This window comes from Eublepharis macularius, chromosome 5 (genome assembly GCF_028583425.1).
Source record: "Eublepharis macularius isolate TG4126 chromosome 5, MPM_Emac_v1.0, whole genome shotgun sequence".
Lineage (NCBI taxonomy): Eukaryota > Metazoa > Chordata > Lepidosauria > Squamata > Eublepharidae > Eublepharis > Eublepharis macularius.
The window spans coordinates 117,727,205-117,741,786 of NC_072794.1; the positions used below are offsets into that span (position 1 = coordinate 117,727,205).

Below are 14,582 nucleotides of genomic sequence, written 5' to 3' on the forward strand. Positions count from 1 at the left end.
CTTGGTGGGGGGTGGGAGGAGGGGTGGGAGAAGGGCCCCAGAGGGTTGGGGGGCATTTTGCATGCAAAATGCCACCCCTGGCAACACAAGCCTCCCCCAGCTGTCAGTGGTAGAGATTAGAGCACCTACTTGGGGAGGCCATGAAATGGCCCCTCCAAGTGGGAGCAGGCTGAGCCTTGGTGGGGGGGTGGGAGGAGGGGTGGGAGAAGGGCCCCTGAGGGTAGGGGGGCATTTTGCATGCAAAATGCCACCCCTGGCAAAGGAAGCCTGCCTCTTCATTTTTTCCCCATAGGAAATAATGAAGAAAGATCAGCAGCAGCATGCTAACAATATGCTGCTCCTTCGCTTTCTTATGGGAGGATGGGGGGACCTGCTTTGGGGGGCCATAACATGGCCCCCCAAAGTCCAATCTGTTTGAAACTTGGGTGGTTGTTAGAGAAGGGTTAGAGGAAGGTCCCCACCAATTTTGGGCTTATTAGGTGGGAAAATGCCTCCTCCAGGCGTCCTGAAAGACGGAGGCATTTTCCCAAAAAAAAACCCCGAAAGAATGCCGAAAGAATGCCGAAAGAATCCCGAATCCCGAATCCCGAAAGAGATTCTTGTTTCGGCTTTCGGCTTTAACGGTAGAGAATCTTGTTTCGGGTAATTCCGAAACAAGAAAGCCGAAAGTTTTTTCCTTGCACACCCCTAGATAGGACCCGAAGCAACTGGCTTAAATTACATGCAGAAAGGTACCGGCTGGATATCAGGGGAAAAAATTTCATGGTCAGAGTAGTTCAAAGGTGGAATCAGCTGCCTAGGGAGGTGGTGAGCTCCCCTTCACTGGCAATTTTCAAGAAGAGGCTGGATGACTATTTGTCAGGGATGCTTTAGACTCATCCTGTATTGGGCAGAGGGTTGGACTAGAAGGTCTGTATGGCCCCTTCCAACTCTGTGATATAAACCCTCCCACAGGTCATGAGACTGGCAATGGTTCGTCTCATTCTAATGCCACAGTCACATGGGATGAAAGAGTGATTATCTGTGTATAAATGAAAGCCCATGAGAGGAATGAATATTTGGTTCAGTCTTAGTTACAACAAGGGGAAGGGACTGTGACTCAGTGGTAAAGCATCTGCTTGGCAGGCAGAAGTTCCCAGGATTAATCCCCAGCATCTCCAGTTAAAAGCAGCAGGTACTAGGTGATGTGAAATTCCTCTGCCTAAGATCCTGGAGAGCCGCTGCCAGTCTGAGTGGACCATACTGACCTTGGTGGACCTATGGCCTGATTCAGTATAAGATAACTTCATGTGATATTATATGTCAACCTTATGTTGGCTCCCCTTTGTATCTCCTATCCAAACTTTTCCAAGGTCTGTCATCTTAATGATGGAATGGATGATTTTGCCCTCAAAGACTTGCTTGCAATTCAAAGAGCATGGATTGCACATCTGACTCTATAGACTTAGAGTGTATCAATCAGCTTTGCCAAGGATAGGCACCTGTGCTGAACAGTGACACACAAGACTATTTTGCTTGTCACTCCATGCAGTCAACTAAAATAAACTTCTGAGATGCTGGAGCACCACTGGGCTTGGCCTTGTTTCCAGTGTGTCCTGCCAAATTCCATCTGCTTCTCCCTCCCTTTCTGTTTGTGGACTCACCAACATTTTCACAGCTTGATCCTTCATTTTTTTTCAAACACTCAGGCTAAAATAGTTGTCAACTTCAAGCTATACTCTGTCAAGTCATGGAATTAATTAGACTAGATTAGTGAGTAAGAGCCTCGCTACAAGTGACATCTTCCACGCGAAGGGCACTTGATCATTTTCGCAAGTCTTTCTGGGTACTGAAGTCCCTCTCCCACACCCCTTTTCCTTCTGTTCCTTCCCGTCTCCGTTAGCATGGCTGCCTGAAGAGACGGAGAAAGCCTACGAGAGCAGCTTTTGCAAATCGTCTTGCTGGGGGGTGGGGAATGCTCTAGAGAAAGCTGACATGTGAAGTCCTCCCCTCTCTGTTAGAACTGTTAGGATCGCTGCCTTAAAAGTCAGAGAAAGCCTGTGTTTGCAAATCGTTTCTCTAGTCGCAAGCCTGCTCTCAATGATCTTTGGGGGCAGGCAGCTGCAAATTTCTAAGCTTTCTCTAGAGTATTTCCCCCCCTCCCTGAGCAAGACGATTAGCAAAGTTGCAGCGGGCAGCTCGGGGAGGGGGGGAATACTCTAGAGAAAGCTTAGAAAGTTGCAGCTTTCTCTGACTTTTAAGGCAGCGATCCTAACAGTTCTAACAGAGAGGGGAGGACTTCACATGTCAGCTTTCTCTAGAGCATTCCCCACCCCCCAGCAAGATGATTTGCAAAAGCTGCTCTCCTAGGCTTTCTCCGTCTCTTCAGGCAGCCGTGCTAACGGAGACGGGAAGGAACAGAAGGAAAAGGGGTGTGGGAGAGGGACTTCAGTACCCAGAAAGACTTGCGAAAATGATCAAGTGCCCTTCGCGTGGAAGATGTCACTTATAGCGAGGCTCTAAGTATGTATGGATCAAAACCATACTTACATATAGGAGGCCTCTGAGGCCAAATTCTGCCACACCAACTCAACAAATCCTTGCACTTTCTTTGAAGCATTCTGTTTGTAAAAGTAATTTTGACAGAGCAGGGTATGGTGCTGAACATGAATAATTAGATTGTCTATAGCGCATACTGCCTACCAGACAGCCTCAAATTCAAAGGAAGTAGGTATTTGCTCATTGCTTCAAAGACTGATGCAAATTGGTTGTTGGGGGTTTTCCGGGCTGTATTGCCGTGGTCTTGGCATTCTGACCAGTACCCTGAGTATGTCTCAGTTCAGTGTCATAATGTGGGTCCCATACCAATAAATCTTGCCCACTCTCACCAGTTGCTCTTCCAGGTGTGCCGCACATCTGTGTCATGGATACCATGCTTATCAGCTTGTTCATCGAGGAAATCAAACATATATTTGATGGCTAGTGGGAGAGCACTGCCTCGGTGCACAGTGCTGAACAAGGTCTCAAACAAGTCATCTACAAACTTTTGCAGAGTACCCTTATGAAAAGAGAAACCACAGCGTGAGGGCTGGTTGCAAAGAAAGGCAACGGCAGGTGCAGAACAGTATAATTATAAGATATGCCTACCCTAACACTAGATACAATTATCCATCCATTATTTTTACTTAAAATACAATACTTTTTCAAGCACAATTCTGTGTTTCTTTCTATAGATTTTCCAAACTGGCACACATTATTATTGTTGTTGTTATATTTATTTAATACATATCCCACTTTTCTCCGTAAAGGGGAGTCCAACAGTGCAATCCTAAGCTGAGTTACTCCAGTCTAAGCCCATTGAGAGAGTAACTCTGCTCAGTATTGCACTGCAAGTGTCTTACAATGTTCTCCACTTCTCCATTTTCACCTTGCAGCAACCATATGAAATAGGTTAGGCTGAGGTTATGTGACTGGCCCAAGGTCATCCAGTGAACTTCCATGGCAGAGGGGGATTCAAAGCAAGGCCTCCCATATCCTAGGCCTTTTCCTCACTGCCCTATTTTAGCACTTTTTTTGTGCCTCAAAGCCGTGTCTTGCAAACCCACTTTTAGCACTGACAGTTCACATGCAGTGGCCACTGGTGGGATTTGTCCATCTACATCTCACTTCCAGAAGTCCATATGCCACATAAAAAGCAGTTTTCTTGGACAGGGGATCTGACGTGCTATTGTTATAGCTGATGAGAGTGCAATCACGCCCACCTTCCCTTTTTTATAAATTTGGTGCATTCAGAATTGCACTATATCGCTGGTTCACTGTCAATGGTACAGTCAATTCTCCTCCCCCAAACAAGGCAGTTATAGGCTGTTGGAGTGCCTGCCAATTTACTTTTGAAGTCACCAGTGGAACATCACAGTAACTGATTTTGAAAACCATGGCATATCGAATGTGCTCGGAATACGCTTAGGCAGAGGTGATTGCCCATGCATGCGCAACACAATGTACTTAACCATTACGTTCCTGCTCAAAACTGAAGTTGTCTGTTCATGTATGATTTAGAAGTTGCGCAATAGTGCTGTTGAATGATTTGGGGCTTGCATTCTCAAAACCAAGAGGGGAGTATTGTTATCACAAATTATTGTTATATAAAATACAGCGATGGGTTTCCAGTGCTGTCTCTATTACCAATGTTGGGATTTGAGTGTAAAGACACTTTCCCTGTTTCTCATCACAGCAGAGCAATGAAAATATAATAAAGAAAAAAAAGGCAGGAAGTTGTGACTGCACTCACAAAATGCTGGGAGGATTGCTGGGAGGGAAAGCAAGAGAACAAAAGTGGCTGTATATGTGGGGGCATTCTCTTAAGAAGTACTTCTAAGCATTCTCATGCATTGCAAAAAAATGCACGAAAAACCCATATCCAAGAAGAAAAAATGGTAGAAGTGCATTCTTGGATGAAGTGCAAGAGAAATGGAAAACTGACACAATGCGCACAGGTAGATAACGAGGACATGTGGAGCAATGGGAATAAAGCAGCAGAATACTGAAGGTGTGCCGTTCCAATAAGGACATGTGGAAACCTCCATAATCTGACACGCTAACCACTACACTGTGCTAGATCTCTATTTTCCTCTGCTTTTATTATAATTTCATTTAGAATTTGATCCAAGAACAGTATTTTTATTCTATCAGCCAATACTCTTTGCTTTTGTTTTTGAAAAGCACTCTGCACTTTGAGGAGCTGTAAAAACAGCAGGTCTGTTTGGGCTGTGGAGGAAAATTGCATGTCATGTATCCTGTACATTTCTGTCTATTTTAAGTAGGTATGTTGTTGGTTTGGAGTTGGTAATGTTTATCTGAACTGTTTACAAACCGGGATTAATTCTCTCATGGGATGATCTTACCATAGTTTCATTGTTCATTTAATTATTTCTTTCCATATGACATACAGAAGCAATAGTATGCAATACTAATAATAAATTTAACCATGACCCATTCTGATACCTCTGTTCAGAAGCTGGCAAGCAAATAAAAGATCTAAAGAACTGGTCCTGGTCCAGTCAGCCTGAACTTAATAAAATATAAACAAGAGCATCTCTAAATTGACCTTGATGGTCCAAGTACCTATATAATATAAGAGATATTCCCTTGTACATCAATGACCCAAATGGTCCCATTTTCAAGAAACTATGGAAAGACTTAATTTGCAAAAGGCACAAAGTTCCTGAGGTGTCCATACTGCCTTCATGTTATCAGTTCATGTGTCATTTCCCAAGAAGATTATATTTTCTGATATTACCTTTGTAGCTAGCAGCCTGGTCAGATAGATCTCTGACACCATCTTGCTGCCCCGATCACCCTCCTTCTGGTCACCATGATCATGGTTCTTGACTAAATGCCAAACTTTCACCCCACTTTCTAGATCTGGGGTAATCATGGGTGCTCTGGAGCGAAGACTGTCTGGACTGCCTGTGTATCGAAATGTGGAATCTGGGTAGGAGGAGAAAGAAGCTGGTAATGCACAAAAGAAAAAACAGCTTTGATTACATTTCTGTCTTGCTTAATGTTCACAGTGAACAGATGATCATTGGTTTATGTGTAGAGTAATGAGTAGAGGTGGGCACGGACCAAAAAACGGACCAAAATTTTACACAGACAGGGCTGGTTTGGCATTTGCAAGCTGGCAGGTCATGGGACGCACCTTTTTTCTTGGACGCGACGTACATTGGCTGGTCTGTCGGTCCATTGGTCCGTGAAACCAGACATCCAAGTGTCGAGCAATCAATTCCCTAGGAAACGTAGAAGCCACCTGCAGACCTTTTGCTGCCCTTGAAACACATCAATTGTACCCTGAAAACCTTGATAGGCAACTCTAGCTGCCAACCAGAGAGCTCCCATTATTCTCTATGTGAGCATTTAGTATATAAGACACAGTGTGGAGCCATGGTTTCACTTTCCAGCTAGTTAGTAGCTCAGAGGAATTGCTTGTTGAGGGAGTTTTTTTGGATTGCGCCAGAGGGAGGCTTGTGTTGCAGCAAGGCTCTAGGTGGGAGCAAGCTTATTGGGTTTCCTCAGCTGAGGGCTCATTCTTGTTTCTCCTTTTTTTCCTTTCAATTCTTATTTGCTTGTGGGGTGGTGGGCTAGTCTAGGGCTGTGCCCCAACTCAGTCTCAGAGCTGCAGTCAGGCTCTGGGTGCAAGCTTATTGGTCTCCTTGAGGGCTCACTCTTCTGTTTCATTTCCCCCTCTTTCAAATCTTATTTGATTGTGGAGTGTTAGGCTAGCCTAGGGCTCTGCCAATTGCTGTAAGCCAATGCAAGTCAATCGGTATTTGCGGCTCCTATTCTATGTACTGGAAGTTTCCTGGGGTGGCAGCTTTGGGGGTCTGTAACTTGGACACCTGAAATGCAATCTTAACCAAACTTGGAGGGTTGCTGGAAGAGAGTCTGCTGAAGACATGTTGTGAGGTTTGGCATCTCTGAGGGTGAAGGGGGTGATGCTAGGGCCTCTGGAAGTGACAGACCACAGACCAACAAACCGGTCCATGAACTGGGGCAGGTCTGTGAATGGTCCATGGTCCATGAAACTGATGATCCATGGCTTTTTACCAGTCCGTGCCCATGTCTAGTAATGTGTATACAATAAACTAGCAAGTCATCCATCATCTATTCAGGGTGAATGGAGCTTTCCTTTAGTGAAAAAAGAGTCTCCTAGATGTAAGGAGCCTCTTCAACTGGACTAAAGACATGAACAGACAAAACAGATCTTTCTACAAGTCTGAGAAAAAAAACCCATGTTTGCAGAAAAATCTGAAATCTTAAAAAAAACCCACTTGGTTAACTCCCCTGCTCCAAATAATAGAAGCAGCTCCAGTAGTTTTAAGGAACGCATGCTCACTTTGGCTATTGCTAGGCAATTACAACAGTATTGCCGGGCTTTAAACCTTTGTTTCTACCAGTAAGAAGCATGGAGAGGAGGCAGGAGCCTTTCTAGGCTGTTTTGGTCTTTGAGCCTTTTTGCTAGTAGGACGGAGAGCAGACAACATCCACTGTCCATGGGATGGAGTCACTGGACATCCACTGTCCATGGGATGGAGTCACTGGACAAAACCTGTGGCCTGTCTTAAACAGGTTCTAGTCCACTGAGCTGGTTCACGTAATGTTTAGAAGGTGGATACTTATCCAACCTTTTTCTATGCTTTATGTTACATGAGGGAAAAGTGGCACTATGTGCAACTATATTTGACCTCCAAGATTCAATGACTCTTCAACATCATAGGACCTGTCTAGTGGCTATCCATGAGTACTAAAACAAAAACATTCTAAGATGTGGCCAATCTGGCAACCATGCCTATTATATGCAGGGGAAGTTTAGGAGCTAGGGACAGTGTTGTCTAGTATGTGCCCATGCAGTGAGAGGAGAAAAGCCCTGTGGTATAAAATGGTTTAGACTAAAGTCAAACCAGTTGATAAATTGTCCATCATTTTTCTCTCTCCCCTCCTTGTTATCAAGCAATGCTTGTTTTGCTGTGACCAGCTCAGACTGGTTTCTTAATTCGCCATTTTTCACTTCTAGGTGACAGCAGAATTAAGGGGATCCCCATAAATTAGCAGGAGAATGAGTGAATCATTACAAAATTTGCCAAAGCTTCATTCTTGATTAATGCTCAGATAACTATGAATATTCCTGTGGATGTAATTAAGGGGTGAGAGCACTGAATCATTCTATTTTTAAACTCAACTCTGCACCAGTACATCATGCAAATGTAGAGAGTAAACATGCGGCTTCATTTGCATGCCATCTGTGCAATCAGAGATATCAATATCAATGTTAGCAACAACTGTGTCATTGCGCGCAAATGCTTTTATGGCAACTATTTCTGACTCTGTTGGTCCCTGCTAGATCTTTCTTGAAATTAGGAAATCTTGCTTGGAATAGGTTTCAAAGGAAAGGACATCTAGGCTGCATCCACACATCGCTGGATATTGCGCTATCTCCAGACACCAACCTACTTTGTCAAAGAGGAGTGAAAAATTGCTGAAATGGACAGCTCATTTTGTGGAGAACAAAAAATGTGTATGGAACATTTTGGCTGAGCTCTGTTTCCAGTTGCCTTTTTGTTCAGTGATATCAGCACATAACGAAATTGAAATGGTTAAAATAACATCCTGACATCATTACTTTCAATGTGTGGTCTTTGGTTGGCTGGGATTAATACAGGATGGAAAAAGAAGCCCTAATCAGTTAAAAAAAATGGTGTTGAACAGAAGCAATAAAGAAAAATAGCATGAATAAAATAGAAAAAAGTGATTATTTCCCCAATAATACAATTTTCTAATATAATTTCTAGCTCCACCTAAAGTAGATGATTTCTACCCCAAATATTGATTAGCAGAACGCTAATGGTTGCCAAATTTCAAACACATTTTTCTTACACACTTCTAGATGTACAAGTACAAACATATATTCGACAAACCCCAAGCCACAAATGTGAATTGGTCCTTTATTGGCCAATCTGAATTCTTGCCAAATTTGTTAATTTCCTGTGCTTAGCATTTGAACTTCAGTGGGGGAGATCAGATCTCTAAATATTTGAATTCAGCATCCAACGGATTTTGAATAAAGGATTAATTTAAGCACTGAATATATCAGAGTGTGAAGCTATAGAAGTAGTTTCCAAATCCACTATCTCTGCTATACTCACAATTGATTTCAGTGAGATCCCGTTTGCTGAGGCACAAGAATCCATAAATAACAGAGGTGAATACAGTAGAACCTGCATGTGAAGGGATCCATGTGTGCACCAGATCCCCAGGGCAGTTTCACTCAGTGCTCAGTGACTAGGGATGCTCAAACACCTGTCAGTTCAGCTCATTTCCCATTCATAAGTAGCAACTGGGCAGCCAGTTAATCAACAGGCTGTTGGGTTGTTTGCAGCCTGTTTTCGTGTATTTGCAGAACAATCTATTTTGCAGCCTGTTTTCGTGTATTTACAGAACGGTCTATTTTGCAGCCTGTTTTCGTGTATTTGCAGAACAGTCTGTTTTCAGCCATCAGGAAAAAAAACCTCACAGCTGATGAGGTATTGGAGGAAGGTGGCTTCTGCTGATTTTCTGCTTGGAAAAATTTGCTCTGTACACAGCAAAGGTTTCCCCCCCTCTTTTTGGTGGGGGTAGAATCAAGAACCACCTCCCATTTGGAAGTCCACTTCTTCCCAACTTCCATCCTGGAAGCTTTGCTGCTTACCAGACATGTTCAGATACAGCGATTTTTGTGTGTGTGAGGGTGATCAGTAGCCCAGCTGATTTCTCTTCATCCCAAACTGTTGGATTGGACTGCATAGACAGGGGAAGAAAGGAGCCCTTTCTCTTCTCCATATTTCAATGAACACACATACACATGAACACATAAAGTTGCCTGAGACCCAGTCCACTGGCCCATCAAAGTCAGTACTATCTACTCAGACTGGCAGCAGCTCTCCAGGGCCTTGGGTAGAGAAAACTTTTATATCACAGAAGAATTGGACTATGCATTAAGCTGGGAAAAATTCAAGAAATATGTGGAGAAAAAGTGGGACATGAAGGGGAAACTGTGGTCTTTGGAGAATTAGGGGAGATAGAAACTTACTTAAGCTTAAAAAGTGGTATATTTTACTGTATTTTAATGGATTAGTATAGTATATTTACAGGGGAGTATAAGTATGAGTAATAAGGTTATAGGGAGTATATGTGAAATATAGATAATATAGTTAATTGGTATGTAAGGAATAGTATGTTACATATATATATGTAGTTTTTTTTAGCTAGTATATGTACCTATTATTACTTATATAATTTTTATATTTTTAACTAAGATAATTAATATAGTTAGTGTAGATAGTTAAGATAAGTAAAGAGATTTGATTAGTATGTATAATATAGATATACATTATAGATTTTAAGAATTTATATGATATACTTTTTAGATTAAGTTGGGTATGGAAAACTGCTGGGAGTCACCAGAAAAAAAAGGGGGGGGAAGGATGGGGAAAAATGCAATGGGGTGGATAATGATGATGATTTTTATGTTTATGTTTGTAAACCCATCCAATAAAAATTCTTTTTTTTAAAAAAAGAGAAAACTTTTATATCACCTACAATCTGATACTTTTAACTGGAGATGCTGGGGATTGAACCTAGGGCCTTTGATATGCCAAGTAGATTCTCTTCCACTGAGTCATAGCTCCTCTTCAATGCAGAAATTATACATATTGCACCTCTCCTCATCCAACTTGTGGGGGAGGAGAGAAGAGAAATGAGCTCTTTCCACCTCCCTTTTGCAATGCAGCAATCAAAAGCATTGCTTCTGTCCCTGCCCTTTTGCAACTTCACTGTGTAGCTATTTTGCTGGGGAAGGGTGGGGTGGTTAAGAACTTGACTTCCCAGCTGATCCTCTGATCAGGCAGCTGCAAACTTAATGTCTGGCAGCTTTCAAGTTGCTCAATGCAATTCAAACAAACCCTTGATTGGCTCACAGTCTGATCATAAGTATTGAACAAGGTTAAATTCACTGCCCAAATGAGAAATGCTTCTCTTTAAAGAGAAACTTTCCCAGTCTTCAGAGATAAGCACTCCACCAAGCATTCCAGCCACTTGGAACAGTTACCTGATTTACACTACAACCCTCCTGGTTAAGCTGATTAATTTCATGGACTGGATTGCTGGAGAACTTAAAAACTAGAGAATCTTTTCTCTCTCTATCATATAACTTTGTTTCTTACCATATCTGCTAATTGAGGTCCGTGATATGCTGGCAGAAGCAGGAATGTTGTAGGAAGAGGTTTGCTTGGGAACAAGAGCCACTACAGAGCGATCAGACACCTAGTAGAAGAAAAGGACAAAGAGAGTAAGTAGGCAAATGGAACATTCCAAGGAAGTTCTGTGCTAAAGAAATTCACAGAGTACAGCTAGCTGAAAACACTGACAGTTATTAATCTTTCAATTCAAACTTGGCAGGAACACATGGAATGACATGTGGTGCTGGAAGACCAAGGAAAATAAAGAATATATTTCCCTGATGGCCTGTTCTGCCCCTGAAGAAAAGGACTAGAAACGAACAGACATATTGAAGGTATTCTTGGTCATTTTGATTTAGGATTACATTTGATCCAATAAAAATGGAGAATCCCAAGAATTGTAGCAAACCAATTAAAGCAATAATGCACAGGGAATAAAACAGCTATAATAATGTTATGGACCATAAAATATTCCTATTAAACCATTTTTTATTTTAACCATTTTTATGAACTTTAAAAGTTTGATTTACAGCTTAACAAGTCATAAAATCATCTTTCGGGATCTTAAATTGTGAGTCCCACAACTGCACCAAAAAGAAGGAGGGGAATTAAATCTGGGGAAGTCAAACTATAAATGAACATTAACACTAACGAGATTTTGTTATAGTAGGTTTTAGTGGTAGCCTTTAATTTTACCCACCCTATAAATCAGAAAGTCATGAAGTTTTTAAACTTATCTTCATTAACAGACCTTTACATCTCTGAGATTTGTACTAACAGACTCCTGCTGCTGAGCAGTTGTGAAAAGTGAAATGGAAGATTCTTTAGGCTAAAAATGCTTTCTGACTTGAGTATGACCGATTGAGCTTAAGAATGTTCTCTGACTTAGGAGTCCTCACCACATCAAATCATCTTATTGTTGGTGTTTAATTATTAGTTGTTCATTTTGAAAGTGTTGAACACTGTTGTCTAATCCAGTAAAGTGCTTAAAGTATTCCTAAAGTGACAGATGTACGCTGTATGGGAAGTGAAAGATGTATGCTGCTGAAGAATATGTTAGTATGTATGGGAGTTAAAAAGTACCAAATGTAGCCACCAGGAATAAATGATATAAATCTGAAACATGGCAGGGTTACTCATCGGAGAATGAAACTGTTTACTTAGTATTTCTAGTATCTTAATGTATCATCCTCATAAAGTTTCTATCTATAATATTTCCATAGTCCATTACAATTTTGCAGCTTTCCTTTATTCACTCTCTTGTTATGAGATGATCAGTTCTGCATGTCTTAGCTTTCCCCCCTACGCATCTGTGTCCTAAATAACTCCATAGTTATCTGTTAACCTTTTAAATGATGAGAGAAGGAGTCTATTTGTATCTTGCATCTATGAGGCGAGTTATGCATGTATTTGTAGACCGAGTTTTGATTGCGTGGAGTGTTTTTGTCATTAATATGGATGTAATGCCAATGAACTGGAGACCCAGTTTGGTGTAGTGGTCAAGAGCACATGACTCTAATCTGGAGAACCGGGTTTGATTCCCCACTCCTCCACTTGTGGCCAGCTGGGTGACCTTGGGTCAGTCACAGCTTCTAGGAGCTCTCTCAGCCCCACTCACCTCACAGGTGATTTTTGTTGTGGGGATAAGGATAACATACTTTGTAAACTGCTCTGAGTGGGTGTTAAGTCATCCTGAAGGGTAGTAGATAAATCAAATATTATTATGATGTTGTTATAAAGGTTGCTGCTGCTGCTGACTCTATTTGCTTTCATCATTACTTCCTTCTCACATGAACAAATTCTTAGGTTAGTGGTTTCTTTCTCCATGGTTTGCATGATCTCTTCACCCTTTCTGTTGGCAAGAGGACTGTGACATCAGCAATGTCACTGATGCTACATCTTTGTGTCACTTATAGTACAACCCAAGAGTGACAGATACTAGCTCTAGGAACCACTGTAAACTCTATGGTATCCAAAACTCTATGGTATTTTTCTCCCTCCACTATTCCAAGCAGCAGTGGACAACTTGGCTTTCCAGTGAGAGGCCTCCTACTACAGGAGGTCTGGCAAGCCTACTGTTGACCAGGGCTTGATTAAACAGTGTGCTGGGTCTAGTGTATAGAACCTCTATCAGCCTGCAGCTTTTCCCACAGTGTAATCCACCTTGAGTCTCAGTAAGAAAGGCAGACTAAAAATATCATAAATTTTAAAAGTAATTACTGAACTACTCTGAGAGTTACTGATCTAAAAAAAATAGAGCACAATGCTACATGCTGTGGATTCCACTGCTTGTCTTCACTGCCAGTAAAGTGCACTGTTATGAGAGAGACCTTCTAATTTTACCAGCTGTTTGTTCTAGCCCAAAGCCAACTCCTTCAAATGGAGACTTTGTTTTTTCTTTGGAGAGGTTTAATACATGGTTGTTGTGGGTTTTCCGGGCTGTATTGCCGTGGTCTTGGCATTGTAGTTCCTGACGTTTCGCCAGCAGCTGTGGCTGGCATCTTCAGAGATGTAGCACCAAAAGTCAGAGATCTCTCAGTGTCACTGTGACACTGAGAGATCTCTGACTTTTGGTGCTATACCTCTGAAGATGCCAGCCACAGCTGCTGGCGAAACGTCAGGAACTACAATGCCAAGACCACGGCAATAGCCCGGAAAACCCACAACAACCATCGTTCTCCGGCCGTGAAAGCCTTTGACAATACAGGTTTAATACACGTAGTGATTTAGGCAGGCTTGATATATCACAGAATTTGAGAAACCCTACCCTGCCACTTTCCTCATATATCATTCTTATCTTTCTACACTCTCTATATAATGGAAATAATCTATTTTACAAGATGATCAAGATGATGATTATGATTAGACATGGGGACGATCCAAAAAATAATCCCGATTTAGCTGATCGTGATTCCACGGCGGCGCCGAACCCAGGTACCCGAACCTTGCCGATCAAGTCCCGTTTCCGATACAGAATCGGGAATTGGGAAGGCCGATGCGGGAGGGCGCCCCACGGTTTCCAGCGCTAAAGGAATGGTGGGTGAGGAGGATGGCGGCCGCTAGGCTCGGTAGGCCCATGGATGTGGCGGCGACCCGCCTCCCCTCGGGGGGGGGTCTGTCTCCATGGAACTGTGCTGGTACTGTCACGGGGGGGGGGGAACCAGAGGAGATAGCTCCCTATTCCCTAATTCCCTATCCGCTGAAGCCCAAAGCTAAAGCTCCCTCTCTCTCTCTCTCTTGCGCGTTCTCTCTCCAAAAGTGGCAAGTGAGAGCTCGCCTCTGTCCCACTCCACCAGCGAGTGGAAAGTGAAACATTGTTGCACAGCACATGGCTATTTATAAAGCCTGGGTCTGCTATGCAGGAGGGCTGAGTATGGCCATAAGAGCTGACTCTCAGGCTTTGCAGGGATGAGATTCGAGTGCCCATGGCTACAGAAAAACACCCCTTCCCCCGCCCTCCCCTCTCTTCTCCCAAATGGATGAGATGGGCGTGTGCTTTTCTGGCTGCTCCATGGTTGGGAGGAAGCCCTGCTGATCAAGAAAAGCTGGGCTTCCATTCGCGTTTCCAGGGTGACAGAAGGAGGGCAAACAGCTCCGGCATTCCCCAGGCTCCGTTTCCACGGGGCTCCGTTCCCTCGGGAACAGATGGCTGGCACCAGACTGTCTGCAGACTGCAATCCCAAACATAAACTGATCAATCCGATTGAGACCCGATAGAGCGCCCCACCCGACTGCTGAACCGGGAGCCATGGACGGAACTAATCAGCCCGGTCCCGATGGCGCAAACGCCAAAATTGGGGCAATTTTCAGACCGTGATTCTGATCGTGCCC

The 14,582-nt window shown here is 42.9% G+C and overlaps 1 protein-coding gene across 1 annotated transcript in view; it reads right to left on the minus strand.

Moving 5' to 3' along the window:
• Positions 1–14,582, minus strand: part of PLXNA2 (plexin A2) — a 546,864-nt gene that overhangs the window by 11,499 nt on the left and 520,783 nt on the right. The window contains exons 26-28 of the mRNA XM_054980080.1: positions 10,737–10,836; positions 5,279–5,469; positions 2,868–3,037 (exon numbers count right to left, since the gene is read on the minus strand). Coding sequence (XP_054836055.1) covers positions 2,868–3,037; positions 5,279–5,469; positions 10,737–10,836 — 461 coding nt within the window. The remainder of the gene's footprint in view (positions 1–2,867; positions 3,038–5,278; positions 5,470–10,736; positions 10,837–14,582) is intronic.